Source organism: Podarcis raffonei, chromosome 10 (assembly GCF_027172205.1).
Source record: "Podarcis raffonei isolate rPodRaf1 chromosome 10, rPodRaf1.pri, whole genome shotgun sequence".
In the NCBI taxonomy this organism is placed as follows: Eukaryota; Metazoa; Chordata; class Lepidosauria; order Squamata; family Lacertidae; genus Podarcis; species Podarcis raffonei.
In genome coordinates this window covers 56525158-56552175 of record NC_070611.1, presented here as the reverse complement: position 1 = coordinate 56552175, position 27018 = coordinate 56525158, and the positions used below count along the sequence as shown (strand labels likewise).

Here is a 27018-nt window from a genome sequence, read left to right as displayed (position 1 = left end):
TTCCTCAGCAAATCTTCTATTTAGGAGATTACTTTTGTTTGTGGAATTATAGCAACGCTTAAGATATGGGTGGCCTTCAAGCATGAGAGGAAAACTCAGCAGGCATTCTCAAGAGTATAAAATGGATGAATCTGACTATGATCCAGCCACTATCCATCGCAGCAAAGCAAGGAGGATAGGCATCTGAATTCATATATACATCCACCGTGTGTGTGCATATTCCTTCAGTGTTTCTTACCTGATATGATGGATAGTATGAAGTTCCATGAGGAGGTCTTGAAGCAAAGTCTGTTTCATCTGATATGAACACATATTCTGGAACGCTGGCAGTCCGATGCAGACTCCCTGTACAAAGGCATGAGAAATACGTTCACAGCACAGTGCGCACATTAATAGTGAACTCAGGTGCTGAGTTACAATGGCTTTACTGTCAAAGTAGGACTCACTGAAAATTAAGAGAGGCGCATCAACATGCTCAAGAGAACCCTGCAAATTTTGCAAAAGTGGGATGGATAATTTTAACAGGATCAAAATGTTGAGCCAACTACCTGGCTGAAGCTCAGCAACTCTGGGTTTGGTTAGTGCTTTGGATGGGCGACTCACATATCATGGCTTCCATGATGGAAGGAATATGAATAAAATAAAATAAATAAATAAATGTGTTACATTAGTGAGGTCAGTAATAATAAGAGCAACAATACCAACAATATCTTAGAAGTGCACAACAGTTTGCAAGTCTATCCTTGCCATAGGTGATTAAACTGTTCATGCAAGATGACAACTACACACTTTCATGCTGTGGGTGTGTCCATAAAGCGCTGTGCTTCTTCTCATTCCTCTACCTCTACAGCCGATCTCCCTGCTTTGACATCTCTTTAATCACTCAATTACAAACACAGCAAGCAATACTGTTCTAATCCCTATCCTCACATTACTTTAAAGGCAACCAGCAAAATTCTGCAAATTTAGAGGAGACATATGGCACATGGTGTGCAGGGAAGAAATGAGAGTTAATGAAACTCTCACATCCATACCTGGAAGGTTAAGTAGTTCAATTGAAAATGGGAGAGGCAGAGAGCACAAGGTCATGCTATTTGAACTGTTGCTCTGTTTCCTCAGCCACAATCTGGTTTCTGCCCTAATTTTAAACAAAAATTTCTCCCAGGCTGTATGTCTCAACATACGGTCCCCCAGCAAATCAAGTCTGCTGATTAAAATGGATTATTTGTCTATGCAATGATGGGGCTGCGGGACTCTTTTGAGGTCAGAAAAGCTGGGAGCGATTACTCTAGATGGCAGCAGGTTTTAAAAAGCGGTGAAAGAGGTTACTTGGTCAAAACCTTAAGAGGAGACCTAGCCGAGAACACTGTGGGATTTCCCTCATTGGATATTTTCAGAGAAAAGGCTAGAGAAACATCTTTTAGTGTAGCACTCCATCCCGGCCCTCGCCAGCCTCGTGCCCTCCAGAAGGTTTGGACCACAACTCTTATGTCCTGGCTGGGGCTGATGGGAGCTGCGGTAGATCAAAATATCTGGAGTGCACCAGGCTGGTTTATACATTCCTATGCAAAGCACAGGGAATGCATGTTGAAAACACAGCCACTAGCTACCACCCACAGGTAGATGAGGAGAGCTGATGGATGGACCGGTTGTAACTGATGAGGTGTGTCTGGTTCATATGTTGTAGGTCCTGCTACCTGCACCTAATGCAGAAGCTTATAATAACCTGTGCAGTCAGTTTGTCCAATGACAGTGCCAGCTGTTAGCCCCCTGTTCAGGCAAAGAGTGGTGGTACTTCTAGTGTACAAACTGGGCTCCCACTCCTCTGTCACAAGCCGATCCTAGCTGGCTCCTTAGGGGATGGTGTGTATAAGCACTGAAACTCAGTGTTTGTGGTTTTGAAGTGCTTGGTAGCTACCACAGTGAACTGATGTGATGGGATAAGTCAATCCTGTTGACAGACAGAAGTTTGTGACCTGGGTTGCTGTTCCTCTGTCCTACTCCTCTCAGTCCACTCCGATTGCTACTAGGCACTGCACAGAACACCTCTACCCTTCCCAGTTTTGTATACTGCAGTGCTGTCTTTTCAACTGACCCCATGCCTTGTGCGTCACTCCATAGAAGATCAGGCAAGTCCTATGATAGTTTATACAGGTGCTCTATAAAGTATTGTTTTGATTTCGATTCAGAATACGCAGGCCCTGGCCTCAGGGTTGGCTTCTAAACAACAGACTAAACGTCATGCAAACAGAGCAGAGGGAGAAGGTGCAAGATCAGTTAGAGTAAAGATGCAAATGATCTTGAGATGGGAAAAATTTCACACGGAAAATGAAACAGTTTATAGCTTGCCTGTTTCACATATAGCCAAAGATCAGCAAACAGAAGATGCTTGTCCATATCCACCACTGACACAGATACTGTACATTTGCTGTGATGGCATTCGTGCAACGTCCAGCATCAGATTAGAAAGTGATAATCCTCAAGGAACGGTTTTGTGGATGATCAGTTGTTAACCGAGATTTCAATTTAAGTTTCTACAGATTAGGGCTTAAAGCATTTGCCATCTTAATCAGGGCGATAAATCAACCACTGCCCTATCTCTAATTGGACTAAATCAGAGCTGTGCCCTCAGAAGCAACGTTCAGCTAGGCTGGTACTGTAAACCAACTTCACAGATATCCACTCCAATGGAGCAGGCTGCAGTTCCAGTGATGGTGCTATAAAACCACAGGTGGGGAATCACCAGCCTTTGGGCCAAACCTGGCCAAATGATAGAATCATAGAGTTGGAAGGGACCCCATGAATCATCTAGCCATCTAGACCCATACAGGGATCAAACTTGTGACTTTGGCATTATCAGCACCATGCTCTAACCAACTGAGCTAACCCACGAGGCCGTTTTACTCAAATGATGGCCACCTGCCCCACACCTGACATTGTATGTCCCACTGTCAGCTGACAGGCAGAAGGAATAAATCCTGCTTTTTGCTGGCTTGCAAAGTACTATGTATGGGGGCTCCTAAACACCTGAAAGCCAGGAACCACAGTAAGTCTTTCACTCAGCATTTCCCCAAGTGTTAAGCATAGGGCTGGAAAAGTTCCTTGCACTGTGGTTCAACTGGCTGTTGGTTCAACTGGCTGTTATAGATGCTTGGCAAGTGCTGCACAAGGGACTTTGACAGATGGGTGGGACAACCCACCTGTCAATCACCTGCCATCGTCTGACAATACAATGGTAGTTTACATAGGTACTCTGTAAAGTGTAGCCCCATCCACCTGCCAAAGGTGGCCCTTGAGGCTGGGGGAAAGATAAGCCAGAAAAATTCCCAATCCTTTTTGGAAATCTTCCTAGGTGTGTACACGTGTCTCTGACTGCTTATTATTTTTATTTATTAAATTTGCATACCACCCTTCATCTTCATCACGGGTGGTTCACAGCATAAAAAACACAAAATATGTAACAAAAACAAATAAATCACACACACACACAGCCTTCGTATAATTCATACTCAACCCATTCGTCTAATACAGGGATGTCCAACTGGTCGACCGTGATCGACTGGTCGATCCCCGGAAGGTTTTAGTCGATTGCAGTCGATTGTGGGCTCTCTAAGTGCCCACACTTTTCCTTTGTGGGGGGGAAAAAGAGCACCCGGCACCACCCCCTCGCTCTGTCCTTCATTCGCGCATGATCGCTAGAACGAAAGATGGAGTTTTCGCTGTGAGGTTGATTGTTTCCTTTTTTTGTTTTTGGCTATTACTATTATTTATTAAATTTCTGTACTTCCCTTTATCCGAAGATCACAGGGCAGTTTACAATATAAAAAGACAAAAATACATACCATAATAACAAACAGACAATACCACCCCCAGTATTATCATTTATTAAATTTTCTGTTGCATAAAGTACAGTGGTACCCCAGGTTAAGTACTTAATTCGTTCCGGAGGTCCGTTCTTAACCTGAAACTGTTCTTAACCTGAAGCACCACTTTAGCTAATGGGGCCTCCTGCTGCTGCCGCGCCGCCAGAGCATGATTTCTGTTCTCATCCTGAAGCAAAGTTCTTAACTTGAGGTAATATTTCTGGGTTAGCGGAGTCTGTAACCTGAAGGGTATGTAACCCGAGGTACGATGTATTTGCTTGGCTGCTCTGCCAAAGGCTGATTGTTTCCTGAGCAAACTTTTGGTGAGCGACTTTTTCCTTTCCCCCCTAAAGACCTGCCCCTCTAAAAAAAGGCCAACAGCTTTGACCTGAACCCCACCCCCAAAAGGGGTAGATCACTGCCAGTTTTTTATTCTGTGAGTAGATCGCAGTCTCTTGAGAGCTGGATGTCCCTGGTCTAATAGATGGGCCGGCTCTGCAGCTAACTCACAGGAAAGTTGTAAGGATGTGGATTAAAAAATGGATGCTGTTCTTCCACCTGTGCAGGGTGGGATTCACATCTAATACTGAACTCAGGTGGTGCGTGCTGACAGAAGTGGATCTAAAACAGGGCCACTGAGAAAGGAGGAGATTATCAGCATGCTCAGACGAACACTGATGTTTGCAGAGGCACAATAACGCTTTTTACAGACAACCAGCCCAATAACCAAATGAGTACAGTGAACACTCAGTCACCATGGAATGCCAAGTCAGTTGGAAAAGAAAGACAAGCCTTCATTGTGCAGCTCAAATCAGGTAAGGGTGTGTATGTGTTCAGGTGCTGCTTTTGCACAAATCAGCCCCACCCCTTCCTGTCCCAACCTTTATACATTCAGCATGAAAGTCTGGAGACTCTAACCCTGTTCAGCAGAATACCATTAGAATCCTCCCTGCAGATATTCAAGCATTGGGAGAGGAGGCGAGAGGAGTCCAATGGGAGGAGCTGAATGCCCTGTTCGGAGGGAATTGCTGGCCGCAAGCCTGAACAGAAAGGATCCTGTTAGGAAGGAGAACACACTGCAACGTTTTGCTCCAGGTCCTTTACATCCAGAAGCCAGTTATCAACATCCATCCCGTTCCAATGTAGATTAAAGCAGGCATGGTTCAGGAATTGCTAGCAGAGACAAGGTAGATTGGCTCACATCTCTGGTGCCTTAGAGAGCACCTGTTTTGACTTTCTCTCACATGAGTGAATGGTTGCCATCCACTCGCGTGGGATAGGGAACCAATGCATTTGCAACACTGGCTGTGCAAAGATTCACTTCACAACTGATGCTGAATAGCCCAGCAACACATTCGCAGGGATCCTGCAGTGTCTGCAATCTGTTCTGTTTCCTCCCCAGGGACCCTTATCTTATACAGCTCCTTCACACAGCCTCCTGGTCCCCAAATTAACAGGATGTTGGGCATCTTGCCAGCAATATGCAAAAAGCATATTGTGGTCAGGCATGCTTAAACAATTTTTGTTTTTGAAAGCCCTATGCAGATTTTCTTTTGTTTTCAAAAACCCATGCAGATTTCCGAAAGCCTGTGTTGATTATCTTTTGAATGTCTTTAATACCTGTTTTTAACAGTCTTGTATCGATAATCTGAATGCTTTGTTTTTTGTTCAGGTAGGTAGCTCTGTTGGTCTGACGCAGTAGAAATATATATATATAAATAAAGAATTGTCCAGTAGCTCCTTAGAGACCAACTAAGTTTGTTCTTGGTATGAGCTTTCTTATCTCATACATGATAAAGCTATTTTTGGCCATCTCATCCCTTGCTTTTTCCTGTAAGACCAACTGCAGTCGTTAACAGTCGTCAACAGGTTTACCACACCTATCAGCCAATCACCCATTCCCACCACCCTTCTGAGTAATACCCCTCCCTTATTATTATTATTATTATTATTATTATTATTATAATTATTATTATAATATAAAGGTCTGGTGACTTCTGTTTCAGTGTATCTGAAGAAGTGTGCATGCACACAAGCTCATACCAAGAACAAACTTAGTTGGTCTCTAAGGTGCTACTGGACAATTGCTTTGTTTTTTGTAAAACACCTAAAGGTTTTATTACAAATGAGTAGTGTATAAATTTTGTTTAAAAACATTCAAATAACATTCAAATAAGACTTCAGCCTTAAAATCAAGATGTCTTACATTTACCCTGCTTTACAGATAAACATAGCATCAGAATCCTTAAAGCAGAGTTTTAAACATTAACACAATTCCTTATTATTCTATTCGGTATGTAACTAATCTAATTTAGGCATCTCCTGCTAATTTTTTTTGCCAGAAATACATGAATACCATGTCTGTCTAGAGATAGATTTAGTGGCTTTCCTTCAGCAGCTTTATCTCATTTAATTAGCAAACTGGGCTTGTAAGGGCTCTGCTCTGATCTAGCAATTGGGTTACACAAAGTTCATTTTGGTTAGCTTGCAGGCTCCGGCAATTCTATCAGGCTAGCTGAGCTCTTGGGCAACTTTCTTTAATTGCCAGGAACATCATTTTTAAGGTTTCCTAGAAGGCTGGCGGACCAGTTTCAGAGAGATAGCTCCATGCCTGTCTGCAAATGTGGAAGAGAATATTGTGAATATTCCAACTATGATTCTATTATATATTAAGATTTAATATTTTGTTGACTACAGTATGCTTAACCAGCTGGTGGGCTCTACTCTATGAATGTGTATGCCACTGCGGCATCTGATCATAGCCTGCATTTTAATCAAGGCTTATATTTTGATCAGATTCCTGTATTCTAAAAATGAGCTTAAATTCACAAATGTTTCTTTTCGAGACAGGAAACCAGCAGGCAAGGTCTTTGTCGCAGGCAAGGTCTTTGTCAGAGGCCCCTTTGGTTTATTGCGGTCATAAAACAGGCTGGGAGCAAAAGGTCACACTGACCATACAAATTATAGAATACAATCAAGGTTGCAAAAATAGTAATAATTATTGTGCCTCCCATTAAACTTGAGCCACATCTTCCTAAGGTTAAAAGGGCAAGAGCTAATACAAACAGCAGCTGGCTAGGGAAGAGGCTTCTCTCTGAAGCTGCTTTGAAGCTTCAGAGAATTTAGAATTTAGCTTAGCTTTTACTAAGTTCCCTTTCTTCTAAAAATCTATATATGTTATGAAATATATTGGCTTAAATGTAATTATGCAAAGGATTTAGAAAGTAAGAAATTATAGAATCATAGAAGAGTTGGAATAGACCATGAGGGCCATTGGGTCCGGACCCCTGCCAGACAGAGAGACGCCATCGGAGCACTCCTGACATATGGTTGTCGGGCCTCTGCTTAATGACCTCCAAAGAAGGAGATCTTTCATTGATAATGTGTGAGGAGGTGAACCCAAAATATCTGTTTAAGATAAAAATTAGAACCATTAGCCACCATCTGTTTTGGAGTGAATAGGGCAATAGGGCAAAAGATGAAATGTTAGTTAAGGCGCCTAGTCTAGGGCAAAAGGTTATTTGGTAATTAAGGTGCCTGGTCGAGGTAAATGTAAGATATATGACTACTTATTTGCCAATTATAAATAGAAGAATATATAGCTCTTTGTCTCCCATAAAAGGTAATAGGAAATGGGTGTATCTTTTATGATTGGTTCTAGCAAACAGCCAATAGGAATTTTAACCAGGCTGATTGGACAGAGGCAGCCAAAGGAGGAGCAAGGGGGCTGAGCTGAGGGAATATAAGTGCTGGCCATAATGGCAGGAGGCCAGGCCAGAGCTTGGTAACCATATACCACTGTGCCTCTTATTTATTTGTCCGACAAATAAATTATTATTTTAATTTCTCTATTGCTGCGTTGAATATTTCATTCCAGCTAAGCGTTAACCACAAGCAGGGTGCTACATTTTATGGTGCCTCTGTGACTCGGATAAGTGGTCTGCTGGAACGCAGCCCCATCGCCTTACTGGGCAGGGTACAAGAGGGAGGACCACTGACTGCTTACCCAGCGCGCACTGGAACATTTTTCCAGGGGAACGCAGAAGTCTCGTCTGTCTGATACCCTGCCCACCAACGGCGACGGACCGGGGGTAACCAGAGAAATAAACTGGGAACCAGCTAAGGGTAAGTGCACAAAGGGTTTGGCCCTCCAATTAATTAGGAGGAAGAGAAGTCCTGATCAAACTTCTGCGTCTCAGTAAGGGGAAACTGAGTACGCTACATGGCTGGGTACATCAGATGGTGATCTGATGTAGGGAAAAGGGAAAGGTTGGGAGGTAGAGTGTGGTGAAGTATCCAGCGCATTGTATGTGTGAGAAAGTACAATCTGTAAGTGTGGAGTGGGTACTACTTCGTTTCCCAGTAAGGCGAGTGTGTGAGTGACTGAGTGGATACTTCACAGGCCCATATAATGGGAGTTGGAGGTTCAAAGGGGGGAAATACACCTCTTGAATGTATGTTAAATAATTTTAAGAAAGCCTTCTCAGGGGCATATGGAGTCAAAATGACGCCAGAGCGCTTGAGAACGTTATGTGAATTAGAGTGGCCGAAACAAAATACTGAATGGCCATCTCAGGGAACCTTTGATATAAATTTAGTAAGCAAACTTTGGTCTAATATCGCCAAAGAAACTGGAGGGTGCCCAGAACAATTTTCATATATAGATTCTTGGCTGAGCACATTAAATAATAATCCTCCATGGATAAGGGAATGCAAAGTCCAACGATGCAAATTATTGGCTGTAAAAGCCGAAGCTAGGAAAGGAATCTTGCCAAATAAACTCAAACCCATTTTTGAGGGACCAGAGGAAGAGGTGCTTCCACCTCCACCCTATGCTCCACATCGAAGGGAGCCTAATCCAAATACTCCACCAGTTGTAACCCCAAGGCAAGAAAGTGGAATGAATAATGGGGGTGGAGTCACAGAACTTGATTCCTTGATAGATTATGATAAATATCTTCAGGAGGCCTTGGAGTCCTATAATAAAGCCCAAGCAGAAGTGGTTATTCCACCTGTGAGTCCCAGTAGAACTCCATCTACAGTCTCCTTTAGTGGAACAACCAATTGCCCACCCCAAACCCCTGTACATCCAAATCCTAGAGAACTATTACAGAAGTTACAGGGAGACCTTGATCGGTCAGCAAGCAATAGAGCCAGGCGTATAAAGCTGCTAAAAGAACGCCTTGGGGCAGATACCATCCCCTATGATTTGAGGCCCCTAGAGCAAAGCGAAGAGAAAGGTCACGTAGTAGCCCCTCTTAGAAGAGTATTTGATGCACTTGAGGAGCCTGTGCTGGTTAACGGGTAACCCAGACCACGGCCACCTCGAACTTCGACCCTCCAGTACTTTCCATTCACAACTACGGATCTGATGAATTGGAAAACACACACCCCATCTTTCGCAGAAAAACCTCAGGCTATGATGGACTTGGTGACTTCAATAGTAAATACTCATAGTCCTACTTGGACAGATTGCCGCCAACTCTTGAATACTCTGTTCACCACTGAGGAAAGAAGAGACATAATTATAATAATAATAATAATAATTTATTATTTATACCCCGCCCATCTGGCTGGGCCTCCCCAGCCACTCTGGGCGGCTTCCATAATTGAAAAGGCACAGATATATTTGCGTGAGCAGGCCAGAATGGGAAATATTTTTAATATTGACCGTCATCTCCAGGATAACTTTCCTTTGGAAGATCCTAATTGGGATCCAAACAATGCAATTCACCTGGCCAGGCTTACCACCTACCGCCAGACGCTTGTGCAAGGTATCCGCAGGGCATGCCAGAAGCCCACTAATATGTCTAAAGTCTCAGAAGTAGAACAGAAACCTAATGAGAGTCCGGGAGACTTTTTAGAGAGGCTGCAGGAAGCCTATCGTATATGGACTCCTTTTGACCCTGAAGCCCCTGAAAACAGCAGAATGATTACTGCTACTTTTGTGGCCCAGTGTGCTTCTGACATTCGTAAGAAAATTCAGAAATCAGAAGGATGGGAAGGGATGCTGATGAGCCAAATTATGGCCATTGCACGCCGAGTTTATCGGAATAGGGATGAGGCTGAGAAACAAGAGAAGAAGAAGTGGCAGAAAGAAAAGATGGTAATGCTGGCCACAGCAATGATGTGTTACCCATAACACTGTTTCGTGTTCGGTGCGCACCCACAAAAAGACTTAAGTTGTCACCTTTTGAGCTCCTGTATGGGAGGCCACCCTCCTTTGTTCAGGATATTCCAGCTGACCTCAAACAAATAGGAGACCATGTGACACAGGGACAAGTGCAATCTCTCTCCTGTGTTTTTGTCTCTCTCCCGTGTTTTTGTTGTTGTTGTTTATCTTAACAGGTGGGCCCTCAAGCACACGCCGTGCAGCATTGCCGAGCCGATTCATCAGTTCCAGGCTGGCATAGCCTATGGGTGAAAGAGTGGAAACATGATCCACTTGCACCTAAGTGGCGTGGACCTTACACCATCTTGCTCTATACTCCAATAGCGGTGAAGGTAGCTGAGGTGACCCCCTGGATTCATCACTCCCGTTTGAAGAAATCCGAAGGCAGTTGGACGTGCAAAGGTGACCCCTCTAATCCTTTTTTAAACTGACTCTCTCCAAAAAACCCCTGTATCTAGCCCTACGGGGAACGGGCTAGGTCACGGGCAACATTAGACGACTGGCCTGCTGCAGCCACAACCTGGAAGCTGGCTGACCTGCGCACGCCTGAAGCTTGAGGAGCGTCTGAACCAGCGATTGTGAACGGGAAGATTCTCTTATACAATTGATTGACTGCCCCCCCCTGTGGAACAATTATCAGAGATATTACTCATTGGGGATCCTTGGGATATATGTTTTGGTCTTGGTGGTTCCCCATTTCTGTCACTGGAGGAATTATATTGGGACTAATATTTTTTTGTTATCACAATAAGGTAATCTTTTGTGGAAGGAATGCATATACTAGACATCAACATGATTTTATTATTAATCCTGATCCCTTGGGAAGGGGAAGGGTCCTTGAATTTGAGCAAATTTGCTAAATATGGATTCCGCCATGACCACAATATGTGGGTAGGCTTAGCTGAGATGTTACAATGTTACAAATAGGACCAATTGTCTTGTTTGCTCTCTTGGGCCAGATGATTCAGAGGGAGGTATGCCCTTATTACCAATACCATTAAATGCCATTGGTATGGTAAGCGAAATGCCACACCAAACAGAAGTACAGAATTTCCCCGGATGGAACTCAACTAAACCAATACGAGTTATACCTGTACAAGGGGAATTCTGTGTACATAAATCATCAGAGGCAGCTGATTCTACCATGATAGGCTCTTCTCATTGCCACTATACTTGGGATTATATTAAGAATAGTCAAACCTGGGCAAACGGTACTACCTATCGAACTCGGAATACCTTGCCCTGTGCACCTCCTTTTATTCATGCATGGAAAATGGTGTGGAACATAACTGTGACAGAAAAAGGCAATCTAACATACTGCACTGTGAACTCTGTACCCCTTTTGATATTTCGCCTTATGCACTCCACATACCAAAAACCTCAGACCCGATGGTTGTGGTGGATATGTGGAGAATGGGCATACAAGAAACTCCCTTCCAAATGGAGTGGGACTTGTTTCCTGGGATGGGTATTACCACCAATGTGGATTATGCCCACTAGTTCAGCCAAGCGTACACGAAGAAACGCTGATATTCCTCATATAGCAGGAGGAAGTACCCAAAGTTGGAGCGATACTGATGATTGGCCACCAGAGCGCATTATAGCCTATTATGAACCTGCCTCCTGGAATCCTGATGAGCTCATACAAGGGGCTCGGGATCCTATTTATAATCTAAACAGAATAATTCGATTGCAAGCAGTAGTGGAACTTGTAACCAATGCAACGGCCCAGAGTTTGAGACTTATTGCACAACAGTTGGATGAAAGTAGAGCCGCCATTTTGCAGCTGAAAATGGGAATGGATTATGTACTTGCCAGGCAGGGAGGCCTATGTGGAGTCTTGAACTTGACAGGGAATGCCTGTTGCTTTAACATTTCTGATAATGGTGAGGCAATCCGTGTGTTGGCCACAAAGATGGAGAATATAGCACATGTCCCAGTACAAACATGGGAAGGATGGGATATGGGATGGCTCACCAATTGGTGATACTATTGTCTTGCTTGTTTTTCTTGACGGTAGTAGTAATGGTTTTATGTATGGTGCCATGTATCATTTCATGTTTTAGAAGTACAATTAGCAAGATGATTTCAAATGAAACTTTATCTCATATCATGGCCCTATACAGAGCTTTACCTCAGGAATATGATGAAGGTCAAGCTATCAAGGACACTTGGGAAGGTCCTTGAGCTTGAAAGGGGGGAATGCGGCATCTGATCATAGCCTGCATTTTAATCAAGGCTTATATTTTGATCAGATTCCTGTATTCTAAAAATGAGCTTAAATTCACAAATGTTTCTTTTCGAGACAGGAAACCAGCAGGCAAGGTCTTTGTCGCAGGCAAGGTCTTTGTCAGAGGCCCCTTTGGTTTATTGCGGTCATAAAACAGGCTGGGAGCAAAAGGTCACACTGACCATACAAATTATAGAATACAATCAAGGTTGCAAAAATAGTAATAATTATTGTGCCTCCCATTAAACTTGAGCCACATCTTCCTAAGGTTAAAAGGGCAAGAGCTAATACAAACAGCAGCTGGCTAGGGAAGAGGCTTCTCTCTGAAGCTGCTTTGAAGCTTCAGAGAATTTAGAATTTAGCTTAGCTTTTACTAAGTTCCCTTTCTTCTAAAAATCTATATATGTTATGAAATATATTGGCTTAAATGTAATTATGCAAAGGATTTAGAAAGTAAGAAATTATAGAATCATAGAAGAGTTGGAATAGACCATGAGGGCCATTGGGTCCGGACCCCTGCCAGACAGAGAGACGCCATCGGAGCACTCCTGACATATGGTTGTCGGGCCTCTGCTTAATGACCTCCAAAGAAGGAGATCTTTCATTGATAATGTGTGAGGAGGTGAACCCAAAATATCTGTTTAAGATAAAAATTAGAACCATTAGCCACCATCTGTTTTGGAGTGAATAGGGCAATAGGGCAAAAGATGAAATGTTAGTTAAGGCGCCTAGTCTAGGGCAAAAGGTTATTTGGTAATTAAGGTGCCTGGTCGAGGTAAATGTAAGATATATGACTACTTATTTGCCAATTATAAATAGAAGAATATATAGCTCTTTGTCTCCCATAAAAGGTAATAGGAAATGGGTGTATCTTTTATGATTGGTTCTAGCAAACAGCCAATAGGAATTTTAACCAGGCTGATTGGACAGAGGCAGCCAAAGGAGGAGCAAGGGGGCTGAGCTGAGGGAATATAAGTGCTGGCCATAATGGCAGGAGGCCAGGCCAGAGCTTGGTAACCATATACCACTGTGCCTCTTATTTATTTGTCCGACAAATAAATTATTATTTTAATTTCTCTATTGCTGCGTTGAATATTTCATTCCAGCTAAGCGTTAACCACAAGCAGGGTGCTACACCACAATAAATGATTTAGGTGTTTTAAGGTGCCAGAAAACTCTCCCAGGTTTGTTCAAAGCAGAAGCAATTATGGAGAACAAAGGCTAAGCAGGGAGATTAGATTTCAATGCGAGAAGGAAGAGAGGCTTTACAGCCTTAACACTAGATGTCTCTTCTTCAAAGCTGGAGAGTTGGCAGGCCTATCCCTAAGCTGCACACACAAGGAGAAAGTGTAGCTCATAACACTGAAGAATTAAGATGCAACACATTTTGGAACCTACCACAATAAAAGTATCTGAAGTAAATAAACAATGGGGTTTGTCAATAGCCTTTGGATGCCTTCAGAGTGGTCCTAAATAAACACTGTTATTTCAGGGGTAGGAAACCACAATTCCAGGGACAAAAAGCAGATCTCCAAGCCTCTCTCACTGGCCTTCAAAACTCTCTCGCCCAAGGCCAAACCTCTCATTGTCCCAATTTGCACTGCAAATATTTTTGCCTGGCAGGAATTCATCCTTGAACTCAGATAATGCCTGCTGATTGTCTGAACGGGGATAGAGAGGGGTGTGTCAGAGTATGTGTAGAAACAAGCCTCCTGTACAAAGGTTACTTTTACATCTGTTGCTTCGCCCACTTTTGCCTGTGGTCCTGCCCACCCACTGGCATATGGCCCTCAAAAGGCTGCGCAGAAAGAAAAGTGGCCCTCAAAGTGAAAAGATTTCCCTGTTCCTCCCTCCCTGGGGTTGTGGCTAATTTGTAATCAGGGCGATAATTCCCCTTATGCTGATACACAGTATTGCAGGAAAGAAACTGACCGGTACCCTCAAAATATGTGAGTCTGTTGCGTACACGCCTATTTGTTCAGTGATGTTTATTGTTTGGCAAACGTTGCAGCAATTGTGAATAAACGGCTGGTTTTATGTTCCCAGAGCACGGTCTAACTGAGGGAGGGCAAAAGGGAAACCACAGTGCAAAATTGGGCCCTGCCCCAAGTATTCCAAGATAAGCATGACTGCAATAATTTATTTACAGAGCAATCCCTCATTTAGGATATATTTCATGGAATCACAATATTGTAGAGTAGGAAAAAACCATGGGTGTCATCTAGGCCACCCCCTGCAATGCGGGAATTTCCCCCCACAACGTGGGGCTTGAACCCAGGGCCCTGAGATTAAGTCTCACACTCTACCAACTGAGCTATCCCAGCAGTAATTCACATAAAGTCGATAAAGATGCAAGATCACCTACACCCCCTTTAAACATCTAATGCTACATTGTTTTTAAAGGTGTATGAATCTGGAAGGAGAAGAGGAAGCCATTGATGTCATTAGGCCCTCAACTGAGTAGTCCTCATGATTACTATTAATATCCAAATTGCAATGACGTATGCTCAAAGTATTTATAAATGACAGAAGAACACAGGCATTTGCTTGTATTCATTAAAGTCTAAGTTTACTATGAAGCAGAAACAAGACCAATTTGTTCTTCTTGCTCTACCTTGCGGAAAATAATAAAGCTCAAAGGTGCAGAATACAGTTGGCCCTAGGAAGCAATGCAGCGGAGGAAACTGTCAGGTGCAAAGTCCTTATTTGTTTTGAATGAGTGACAATCCATTTCCATGTAGGGAAATTCTTAAAATGGTCTGCTGTGCAGACTGTCACATCTGATAAGTGCATGCACGCAAACATGCAGGCAGGGTAGAACTCTGTAGCCACAGCTCTGTGCCTTTCCAGCAGACATACACCCAACAAAGCGCACACAAGTAGAGTCACCACATGCAATACATAGCCTTTCCTACACAGAAGAATCTTCTATGTAGAAAATCTAGCTTACGTTAATGAGTGTGCAAGCTCTCTCAGTTTTTCATCTCGTGCTTTTGTTTATGAACATTATACTCTCAAAATCCCTGACATTTCAAAAATGCAAGATGCCCCAAATACCAGCATCTTGGAAAAAAACAAAGTTGGCCAAAAGCAACAAAACAACTCCAAGTAACATAACAATGTCCCAGCAGGTCAAGTGCAAATGCTTTGTAAGAAAGTTAAGTGCTTCTGGAGCTTTCCCTTTTGTAGGTATATTTTGGTAGCTTTGCATGCATAGGCATTGTTCCAGCTTGCCTTGCCTCCTCATTGGCTGGTTTCAGATAAATAAGTATTTTACAGAGCTCTTTTGATACACTCTGAGTAAACAATTGGGTGGCATTCACCGTAAAACCAGAGACATTGTTCAACACCCAGAAGCTTTTCTCTCTCAGTTCTCTTTTTATAATTACAAATTACACACCTGGGATGACCCAAAGTTTTTATGGCTTCTCAGGAATGAGCAGGATGCTGCCCGATTGTTCCTGCTTCTCTCCTCTGGTGCACACAGGATAAACTAACCATGAAGCCTTGGCTTCCCAGTACATCTGGATGTGGGACTGTGGTTTGTTGCTTTGCAACCAGTCATGATAGGCGATGCAACAACAAACCGTGGCTTCAGGTTAACTGTGGCTTGTTATGGAGCAACAAACCATGATCCTAGGTTCAGACAGAATGGAAAGCCAAGGTTTCCTGATTTATCTTCTTTGCACCAAGAAAGGAGTGAGGAGTTAGGTTCCAAGGTAAGTAATCTATCAGGAAATAGAATTGTTAAAGGATTTTTAAAAGATCGGGAAACAGCAGGCAAACTCTCTTGACTTCTGAGTTTTTATTCTGTTGGCAAGTGAAATGCCTGCTAAGAGAGAAAACTTGTGTGAGCTGTTGGAAGTCCTCAGAAGGGAATTCCACAGTCTAGGCATGGCATCCCCCATATCCCAGCCAAACACAAGTCAGATGTCAGTGGGATACACTCATGTGATCTTAAGCAAATGCATTTGGTTCAGTCTTCCCTACTGAATAGGTGGAGTTCGAAACCACACATCAGATTCATTTAACAGCCATGTGCAGCTTCCAGTAACATTGGGTGGATCATTAAATCATGTGGGAACTGGCCCTTAAATTGTCCTGTTTCGTTTATTTCACTTGATAGGCCACCTTTCTTCTGAAGAGTCCCAAGTTTTCCTTCTGCCCCACATTTTATTCTCAAAACAACCCTCTGATGTGGACCAAGGGTGTGTGTGTGTGTGTGTGTGTGTGTGTGTGTGTGAAAGAGAGAGTGTATGAGTGATGCCAAGTAACCCGGTGAGCTTCATAGCTGAGCATGGATTTCAACTTGGATCTCCCCAGTCCTGGACACTCAAACTAATACATCACATTGTTCTCACTCTGTGTTCAGCAGAGCTAGGAGAGAATTGAGGACATCCCATATCTGGTCTACTAGACTGCTGTGAGGCTGGACCACCCATTCACCCACAGAACAACATTGGCACTACAGATCCAGAACACAATGTACCAGAAGCTCAGAATAGCCAAAGGCCACCTGATCTTATCCTGTCAATTTCCTGTAGTAGTATATACCTGTGTTAGAATAGTGCACTCCAGGTATTGTTGGGACTACAACTCCCATCAGTCATGACCAATGGTCATGCTAACTGAGATTGACAAAAGCTGAACTACATCTGCAGGACACTGCATTCTCTACCCTTGGTCCACACCATCCAAATGCAGAATCCTAATGACATGCCTACAGTCAGTGCTCAAAGTTCACCAGGCGCATTATGCACGTTGTTATCAGCCACTTGTGACCAAGTGAAGATGTTGAGGTGCCAGGATGGCGTCTCCACCATCTGGGGGTTCCTTGGACCTTGACTGTTTCACACACTAGCAACAAATCCTGTAGAATTCTGTTATATTTTATCTGCGCAAGCAGGATGTATTTCAGGAATCAAAAAGTTGTTTTGAAAAATACGACTTTTGAGCTGCCTGGCCCCATACTGGCAACTAGGCATTGTTTTGGCAACTGTAACCCTGGTTTAAGGAACCATTTGGCACCTAGCTTATATACCGTATATCCGAGTTTCTAACACTGCCTACCATGTGCGGACAGGCAGTCAGATGAAGGCAGACCAATTTAGGAAAGGTGCCTTCAGGGCAAGGGGTAATAAATACATGAGTCAAACACTGGGTTGAGAATTCAGACTGACTATCTGGTGAACCATTCAGCCTTGAGTCACCAGCCCTGCAGGGCAGGGGGGAAATTGTACGAAAGCCAAGACGGGCCGCATGCAAACACAGCCCAAACAGATAAGACCTAAAATGGAAAGGCCAAATGTATGAACTTTTATGTGAGTGAGCAGATAACATGTAGCTCACGGGTTGATGAATGAGGTAATGTGGCAACATGATTTCACACTAAGAAGTGCCGAATGAGTTACGCACAAAAGGCAGCAGATTCGCCACTGAGAGATAAAACTCTGGACAGAGATACAGACGATTATTTACTGAGCGGAAATAATTTGCACAGCCACAACAGGACAGACAGCAACCGTGTGCAAAGCAGGTTATTTGTAGAGCCCAGCCCCACATGACTAGCTCTTACACTATTGGAGTGTCAGTCCCATTCCCCTGTGGTCACTTTGCAGGATGCTATGGCAATGATTCAACTTGGAGGTCACATGGGAGGAGCTGATGATGCAACTACTTCTCACACCAATGTTGCCTCTTCTTGGAGGGTTGGGAAACAGAGAGAAGCAAAAAGCAGCTGCAGTTTCTTCTCGCATGATCTCAACATCCTAAAGTCAAGAAGCAGCGTGGAATGAATCACATGCCAGCAGCAACCACACCACTCTTGCAATGTTGTAAATTGACAACTGTGTGTTGTTGTTTTTAAAGAAACAATTCTACGTACTGTGATTTCACTGTTGTTGTCCCACTGCATCCACCATATTGGGCATTTTTATTGTTGCAAAGCTGGCACATAACTAACTACCTTCCTTATGTTACTAGCTCTATAAAACATGGGGCATTATGTTTATGGAGGAAATAACTGCAATTACACATAATAAGGTAGGAAATGTGAATACTACCAACAACTTCATTATGATCTAGGCTGGAACCCTTTCATATTATATTGGAATGGCACACCTAAGCCACAAAATGTTTGAGTTCAGGTACAGAATTTGTTGTAACACGAGTATTTCTGTGTGAAATACAGTATAAGCAATTTAATACATATTATTGTACTTAATGCATTAAAAATCACTGGGTAGTATTCAAGTTTTACTTTGAATAGAGTCACTGAAATTAATGGACCTAACTTGGTCAGGTTAATTCATTTCAGGGAGTCTACTCTGAGAAAAACACCTCTCTCTCCCTCTCTAAATCTTCTCCATTTATAAATATGGGGGCAGCATCTACACAATATGGTTGTCATTGAAACACTCTGCCTCATTTAATCCAGATTTACCTTTTCCAGGGAAAATCTGGTATGTTTTTTTAAAAACAAACCTGCCACCAACTATTCATTCACGGTTTTTACAATATTTACAACATTAAGTCCCACCCCACCAGGTATGGAAGAAACATCTGAATTACCGACTCCGCTACACAGTAAAAACCATGCAGATTATAAATCTTAAAGCGTCTGTACTAGATCTGGAGGAAAATCAAAACAGACCCCTCTCCCCTTCTCAAGTTTCTGATAAGAGGGGCGGGGGGGGGGGGGGAGGGAGGAGAGCCAAAAGTATTTGAAAGAAGAAAGATTGGGCAGGAGAGACAAAGGAGATAACAAGCTGAAGAAAGGTGCCAAAGAAGGAATGGTGGGAAGACCTCATTACCTGGAAAGTACCTGGCCAGCTGCAATCCTAAATATTCACCAAGGCACGCACCCCATTATCCACAACAGAATGCAATCCAGACAGGTTTACATAATAATAATAAAATTTTATTTATATCCCACCCTTCCCAGCCGAAACCGGGCTCAGAGCCGCTAACAACAATTAAAGTAACACATCATTCTAAAATCATATCATTCTAAAATAAAATCAAAATAAAATTAATGGCAACCACTGGGCTAAAATTCTATGATTACCAAAGGAGGGGGTCAGACTGTGCCTTGGTCAAACGCATGCACACCACAAAGTCACAAGTTAAGCACTTTAAAAAAAAAGTCTCAAAGAAAACATTTACACGGAGAAAGTCGCGGGTTCAATGACTCCCGGCTTCTTGTCTGGAAACCCTTGAGGGCCGCTGCCGGTCAGTGCCGACAATACTAGGCTTGACGGAAGCAACGCTCCGACTCTAGGTCAGCTTTACAACGGGGAAAGTGCGGTTCTCACGCCCTCACCCATGAGATTTAATTTCTGAAAACTTTGGCTAGATCAAACTTCCCCGCGGGAGGGGGAAGTTAAAGGACGCTGCGTACTGCGGGTGGGGTGAGACTACAGAAACCGTCCAAAGTTTGGGGTTGTTCATTAAAAAGAAAGTTGGAGGGAGGCCGGAAAGGGCCACTCACCGTTGACCATGGAGCCTCTGCTTTTCCTCGCCAGGGTCTGCTGGACCTGCCGCTGGATGCGCAGCGACTTCTGCGCCTCGGCCCGGCCGCCCGACAGCTGCGGGGGCAAAGCCAGCGTGGAGCTGTCCAGCCCGCCCAGGAACTCCTGGCCCAGGACGGTGCGGATGTAGCCGGGAGAATCGACGCCGACGCCGGGACCTGCCATGGCCGGAGAGGGGCAGGCGAGCAGGCAGGTCGGAAAAGCCGGCCAAGAGGACGGGCGGCCGTCGGTGCCTGAGGGACCTGCCCAGCGCAGTTTGCAGCGGCCGCGACGAAGCCTCCACCCCCTGGCGGAGAGCATGAGGCCGCGCAGCTCGGGCCCCTCCCTCCGCCCGCCCCTCGGAGCGCCACGCCCGACGGGGCCAAAAGGACAGACCTGCCGGCCCTCCCTCGCCCGCCTGCCTGGGCTGGGCGCGCCGCTCTTCACCTTTAACCGGCCTGGTTCAGTAACGTTTCGCTAACCAAATTTGAAACCGTCGTGAGCGGTGCAGCAGCAGCAGCTTGACTTCCCTCCGAGAATAATAAAGCGAACTTTATTGCAGGCACTTCCGTGGGAGCAAGTCCCAATCGACGGCGCACAGCTCGGCTGACTCCGGATTCAAGAACCGGCGTCGGGTGGGGCGGACGCGATCGGCTTGAATGTTTATTGGGCAGCGAGCCAGGCCTCACACAGGTGCAGGCGGGAAAGCGCGCCGCGCCCGTCCGGTGTTTCATTTACACGCGGCTGCTGGTGGTGGGAAGCCTGCGGCCTTCCTGGTAACGTTGGTCACGGACACCGTTTAATTTTTGACAACTCATAGGTTTAAGCAGTACTTTCTTTCTTTAAAAGAATGTTTAGGGGTACTCTCATTTTGACTCAAGAAAACCACATTTTATAGTTCAAATCAGGAAAAACAAATACAGTAAATGGACAAAAGTGCAAAGATCCACTCTTTAGTGAAATCTTTAGTGAAATTTAGGGGTATGCGTACCCCTGTGTCCCCTCACAGAAAAAAAGCACAGGGTTTAAGTGCTGCCAATGCATGCCACTTTTTGTAATCCAACGCTGGTTGTGCGCCAGATGTTCTTCGTAATGACAATAAAGATATTATTATTATTATTATTATTATTATTATTATTATTATTAAAGTTTTGCTCTCTCTATTTCTATGCAGTGGAAGATGAAAATGAAACAAAATGGATGAGCTAATGGTGAATTTGGGCCCCGAGGCCCAAAGTGTTTTAGCCACTCCTGCTTTAACAGTTTGTGAAGAGTAGATTATTCCGTCTTTTCTGCTCGCAAGTAGGGGTGATCAGCTTTAGCTGGTTGTGATTGACTCATGCCAACTCAGAAGCAAGTCCTATTGATTTAAGTGGGACTTCTAGTGAGGTGAATAGGATTTCAGTCTGAGTCATTTCCCCTGGGATTTGTATTGCTGCTGCTGTTTAGTCGTGTCCGACTCTTTGTGACCCCATGGACCAGAGCACGCCAGGCAATCCTTTCTTCCACTGCCTCCCGCAGTTTGGTCAAACTCATGCTGGTAGCTTCGAGAACACTGTCCAACCATCTCATCCTCTTTCATCCCCTTCTCCTTGTACCCTCAATCTTTCCCAACATCAGGGTCTTTTCCAGGGAGTCTTCTCTTCTCATGAGGTGGCCAAAGTATTGGAGCCTCAGCTTCACGATCTGTCCTTCCAGTGAGCCCTCAGGGCTGATTTCCTTAAGAATGGAGAGGTTTGATCTTCTTGCAGTCCATGGGACTCTCAGGAGTCTCCTCCAGCACCATAATTCAAAAGCATCAATTCTTTGGCGATCAGCCTTGGTTCATAGCAAAAAGCCCTGGGAATTTTTGAATCAAAGGGTGGTATAAAGAGGCTCATTAAAAACAAAACAAAACTCAGTGACTTTTAATAGCAATTCCCTTCACCCCCCAACCTGATTCTGTCAGTTGAGCACAGAATAAGTGGTGATTCTTTTTCTAGATAAACAAGGTAAAAAAGTAGGTTCATTGACAGACTTGTGAACATTTTTATGTACATTTTAGTCTCATGCCAATTTCATTCTTAAACTTTCAGAAAACTTCACATAAACCTAAACTTTCCTAAATATCAGAGACAGATAACGTCTGTGCAGATAACAAATTATCTTTCCTCCACAGAATTACTATTTTCAGCTGTGATGCAATGCTTTGCACATTGGTATCCTGGTTTTGTCAGTCTCAGGGAATTTCAGGTAGAAGTCAATCCATGTTTGGAAATCTTCAAAGCTTGCTTCCCCAGCCCCCACCCCTTCCCTACCCCAGAAGGAATGTCTGCTGAATTTGGCCAGGGCTCTCCCCTATTATCTTCTCCAGTTAGCATTCTAAGAGCACTTAACTTCTACATTCCATTAGCCATGCCTGAGATTCTAACCTTTCTTGAAGATTCCTTATCATGGAATTGTGAATGAGTGGTCACAGACTTGAACAAAAGCTTACCAGGATCCTTAAAGATACAAGCGGAGAATTACTAATCAGTGCAGGAAATCAAGGGCTTAGTCCGCCCACAACAGTCTTTGCTTGAAGACCTTCAGGAAAGGGCACATGGTTTTCCTGAGGGCTGAATTGAGCTTTCAGGAGGTGACTCCTTCAGGGCAAATGGAGGACTGAAGAACCAGTTTGGAACCTATTTTTCTGTTTGAACTAAGAGAGAACAGCGGTCTGACAATAAAGCAGCTTGGGGTACCCTCTCTCCTTTGAGAAATAGGAGTGTCTTCAACATGCTCTAATTGTAACATCACATTGAGAAATATTTTGACGAAGATACCCAGTGTCTCCAATGCTGTCTCATAGACGTGGCACATTGCTCTGCAATGCGTTTCCTAAAATGTTGACTTTTAGGTGTCTCTTGAAGACTTTCTTATGCCGACAGACCTATACAGTTGTTTAAAATCTTATTGAGTAGCCAGTTGTTTTAATGATAGTTTTGTACTGCTTTTAATGGGTTTTATTTTAATTAAAAAGTTTTTACATTACCACACACTGCTTGATATTTTATGAGAGGGCATTATGTATGAATGAATGAATGAATTTCTCACTGTTTGGGAAAGTGCTGCATGCCTTTCTGTTCATTTGTACCTAAACAACATTAAATATAGAGAGGGGTAGCACATGATTCAGGTCCAAAATATTATTAAGCAAAACGTTTGGCTAAGCAGATGCAAAACCACATTACAGTTTTCTGCTTCTGCATACCGTGTTGTCAGAATCTTGCAATTGCTGTCAGGTTTTTTAAGTGTCTTTCACTTACTGTAGGCAACCAAGGAGATGACCTATCACTGGATAATTTGAAGCACCTTCGGGGCAAAGACTAAGCTTCAAAGGAAAAATAGGTTTTATGAGCAGTTGTTGAAACTGGACCTGTTAAGGCAGCCTCACACTAGTTGCTACTTGAAAGTGTTTAATTCTCAGGGTACTATAAATTAGGTAGCTTTATCAGGCCACATGGTGGTTTGCAGACTGTCTATATTGGAGTTGTTTTTAAAATGGTTTTTTTTGTTTTATCACTTGTGTGCTGCCCTCAGCTCCTTCGGGAGGAAGGGCAGGATATAAATTTAATAAATACACAAACCTGTGGCATTTTGCTGCCTGAAGCAGATCCCAATTGATGTCCCAGCCCACGAAGGCTAAGGCTTTAAAAAACAACAAAACCTCTTGCTGCCCCATTCAGACATCACCAGCTCCTGCCTTTATCTTCCACATCCTTCATGGTGCCACTCAAAGCAGGTCACTTTACCCTGCTTCATGGCAGAGCTGGCCCCATTCCTGACTCACAGATTTAATCATTAACTGTCTCCCTAACCAGCATCCATTGTCATTGCATCCAGACTCTTGAAACCTCTAACTTAAGAAGTTCATCAGACCCCACCCCTTAATCTTGGCTTTCCTTTCTGTTTCAGAAGGCATGTGGGTCAACGCTTTAGAACAGGCTTCCTCAACCTCGGCCCAGATGTTTTGAGACTACAATTCCCAGCATCCCTGACCACTGGTCCTGCTAGCTAGGGATCATGGGAGTTGTAGGCCCAAAACATCTGGAGGGCCGAGGTTGAGGAAGCCTGCTTTAGAATCAGCCTTGTCTGACCTTGCTATAGTTTCTGTCTTTCTTGCTGACTTTATTTCAAGAGAGCTTGCCGCTTTTTTGGCTATTATATTTTGGTTTTCCTGCTGCGGTTTACTTGGTGCTGTGCAGTGGCTAAGTGACTCAGCTTCAAATGAGGAGGTTCCCCAGTTCAAATCTCACCTCTGCACCTCACTTTAGCTCACTTCACCAAGGTAGGGTTTGGCAAGCCAGTCTCAGTCCACCCCCATCCCATCTACAATATGGGGTGTGCATGTTTGATAATACAGACTTATGACAGCAGTAATGGGCCAACCCCATCAGCTCTAACCTGCAGGTTCCCTACCCTTGCTTTACAGGGCCAATGTAAGGGTTATAACAGGATGAGAAATTATTTGAACCCTTTAAGGCACTTTAGAATTGTTTATCATCATCATCATCAGTCTTTTTTTTTTTTTTTTGCTTGTTAGCGGCTTCTAATGCTTCCTAACCCGTTAGTTAAACAGAAGAAAGGAAAGGCAGGATAGAAACATATTAAAAAACCAAAATAAGAAACATGGGTAGACAAACTAAGGCCCAGGGGCTGGATGCGTCCCAATCGCCTTCTAAATCCAGGCCACGGATGGGCCAGGAATCAGCGTGTTTTTACATGAGTAGAATGTGTCCTTTAATTAAAATGCATCTCTGGGTTATTTGTGGGGCATAGGAATTCGTTCATTTCCCCCCCTTCAAAATATAGTCTGGCCCCCAACAAAGTCTGCGGGACAGTGGACCAGCCCCCTGCTGAAAAAGTTTGTTGAACCCTGCAGTAGAACCTTGGCTTCACCCGCCGTGCGAATGCGCAGAACAGGTGCCTCTGGTTGCGGAAACCTCGGAATCTGACCGGAGCTCCGGAATGGATCCCGTTGCATCTGGAGGTACCACTGTAGAAAGTCTGGGGGAAAGACATACTTGGGCAGCTTTAAAAGAGGATTGGCAAATTCATGGAGGATAATGCTGTCAATGGATACGAGCCATAATGGTTACTCTCTGCCTCCATGGCTGGAGTCACTAATGCTTCTGAATACCAGTTTCTGGAGAGGAAAGTGCTCTCATGCTCTCATGCATGGGCCCTGCTTGCCAGTTTCCTGCAGGCATTTGGCTGGCCACTGTGAGAACAGGATGGTGGACTAGATGGGCCATTGGCCTAATCCGGCAGGCTTTTCTTGTGCACTCCATCAGGCCTGTAAGGTCCTCACGTGAGCAAAGCACGTTGGCATCCTGAGCTAAGTAAAATATGCACCTTTGGGCATTTTGCACAGGTGGCGGGGACAACCTTTTTGTGGAACGCATTCTCCAAACAGCAGCAGTAGTTGCCCTGTTGCAAAGTTGTTCTTCACGTTTTGCAGGAAATGGGGGTTTAAAAAATTGTGAGGAGGAATATGTTATCGATTCACCTTTTGCAGACAGAAGCCGAGTGATCATGCATACACGAGAGAAAACCTACCTTTTCAAACCAGGTATATGTTCCAGGTGCTTCTAATCTCAGCTCGTTACATACAGTGGAGATACCAGGTAGCCTGACACCTGGCTGGTTGATAGGGGATCAAATACTTATTTCACGCATTATAATGCACATCAATCTCTTGACTTTTGTCTTCTGGGGTTTCTGGGGTTTTTCCTGTTGTTAATCTGTCTCACGGCTACAATAAACCTGCCATTAAAATTATGGACTGGTCATTTCTTCGCCAGAGGGCAAACGGGCAAATTTAGCAGGGGATCAAATACTTTCCCCTCCTCACTGTAACTTTTTTCCACAGTAAGCAAAGCAAAGAAAAGCAAACAACCTTCAAGAGCTGTGAAATGCAACAACAACAACAACAACAACAACAACAACAACAATTTATTATTTATACCCCGCCCATCTGGCTGGGCCTCCCCAGCCACTCTGGGCGGCTTCCATAGAAACCAAAAATACAGTAAAATATCACACGTTAAAAACTTCCCTGAACAGGGCTGCCTTAAGATGTCTTCTAAATGTCACGTGGTTGTTTATCGCTTTGACATCTGCTGGAAGGGCGTTCCACAGGGCGGGCGCCACTACCGAGAAGGCCCTCTGCCTGGTTCCCTGTAGCTTTGCTTCTCGCAATGAGGGAACCGCCAGAAGGCCCTCGGTGCTGGACCTCAGCGTCCGGGCAGAACGATGGGGGTGGAGACGCTCCTTCAGGTATACTGGAATAGAAAACACCTCCCATCTATAGCAGGACTCTATTACAAAATATTAAATATTCAGTTATCATTAAAATCTAAAGGTAAGACAAATCCCATGGCCCCTAGGAGAGCTTCCTAGGTCCATGGAATGTTTTGGATTTCCCTATCAAGGAATGGAGAGAGAGAGAGAGAGAGGGAGAGAGAGAGAGGGAATGTCTGCTCTTGGAGAGGAAGCTATGACTCTGTGAGGCCTCACTGCCACTGTGGAAACCTCCATAGCTCTTGGCTTACTGATGGCTGAGCTCCAACATCAGAAAAGGGAAAAGTGGGGGTGCAAGGGAGAGAAAACGACGACACCCAATATTTCCCAGCCTCCCAACCCACCCCTGAAATGGGCAGCAGGGTAATACAGTGGTACCTCAGGTTACATACGCTTCAGGTTACATACGCTTCAGGTTACAGACTCCGCTAACCCAGAAATAGTCCTTCAGGTTAAGAACTTTGCTTCAGGATGAGAACAGAAATCATGCTCCGGCGGCACGGTGGCAACGGGAGGCCCCATTAACTAAAGTGGTGCTTCAGGTTAAGTACAGTTTCAGGTTAAGAACGGAGCTCCGGAACAAATTAAGTACTTAACCCGAGGTACCACTGTATATCCCAGCCCCAGTACTATCAAATGTATTTTCCCTTCCATTGGAAACAATGGAAGGGAAATTGCAAATAAGAATTTTAAAAAATCCAGGGAAACTAGCAAACAAACATTGCTCTTTCCTCATTTCTTCTGCTCTGCCAAAGCAAGCCCAGCAGAGCATTGGCTATCTTACTGGATCGTCTGCCATCAGTTTCCCCACCCTACAAATCGTGTTGATAGCAAATTCTTAGGCTCCCATGAAGCTGCTTTATCAGGCCACTGCTCCTTCTGGCTCATTGGCTCTCCTGGCTATCAAGACAACCCCTGTCC

At 44.1% G+C, this 27018-nt stretch overlaps 1 protein-coding gene across 2 annotated transcripts in view; it reads right to left on the bottom strand.

Moving 5' to 3' along the window:
* The window catches only part of PKP2 (plakophilin 2), a 57688-nt gene extending 37575 nt beyond the window's left edge, over positions 1–20113 (bottom strand). Inside the window, exons 1-2 of one of the 2 annotated variants that reach the window (XM_053405602.1) lie at positions 19755–20113; positions 239–345 (exon numbers count right to left, since the gene is read on the bottom strand). In XM_053405602.1, coding sequence (XP_053261577.1) covers positions 239–345; positions 19755–20094 — 447 coding nt within the window. In that variant the 5' untranslated portion in view covers positions 20095–20113. The remainder of the gene's footprint in view (positions 1–238; positions 346–19754) is intronic. The other variant, XM_053405601.1, reaches the window with a different exon arrangement.
* Positions 20114–27018: the final 6905 nt, after the last annotated feature.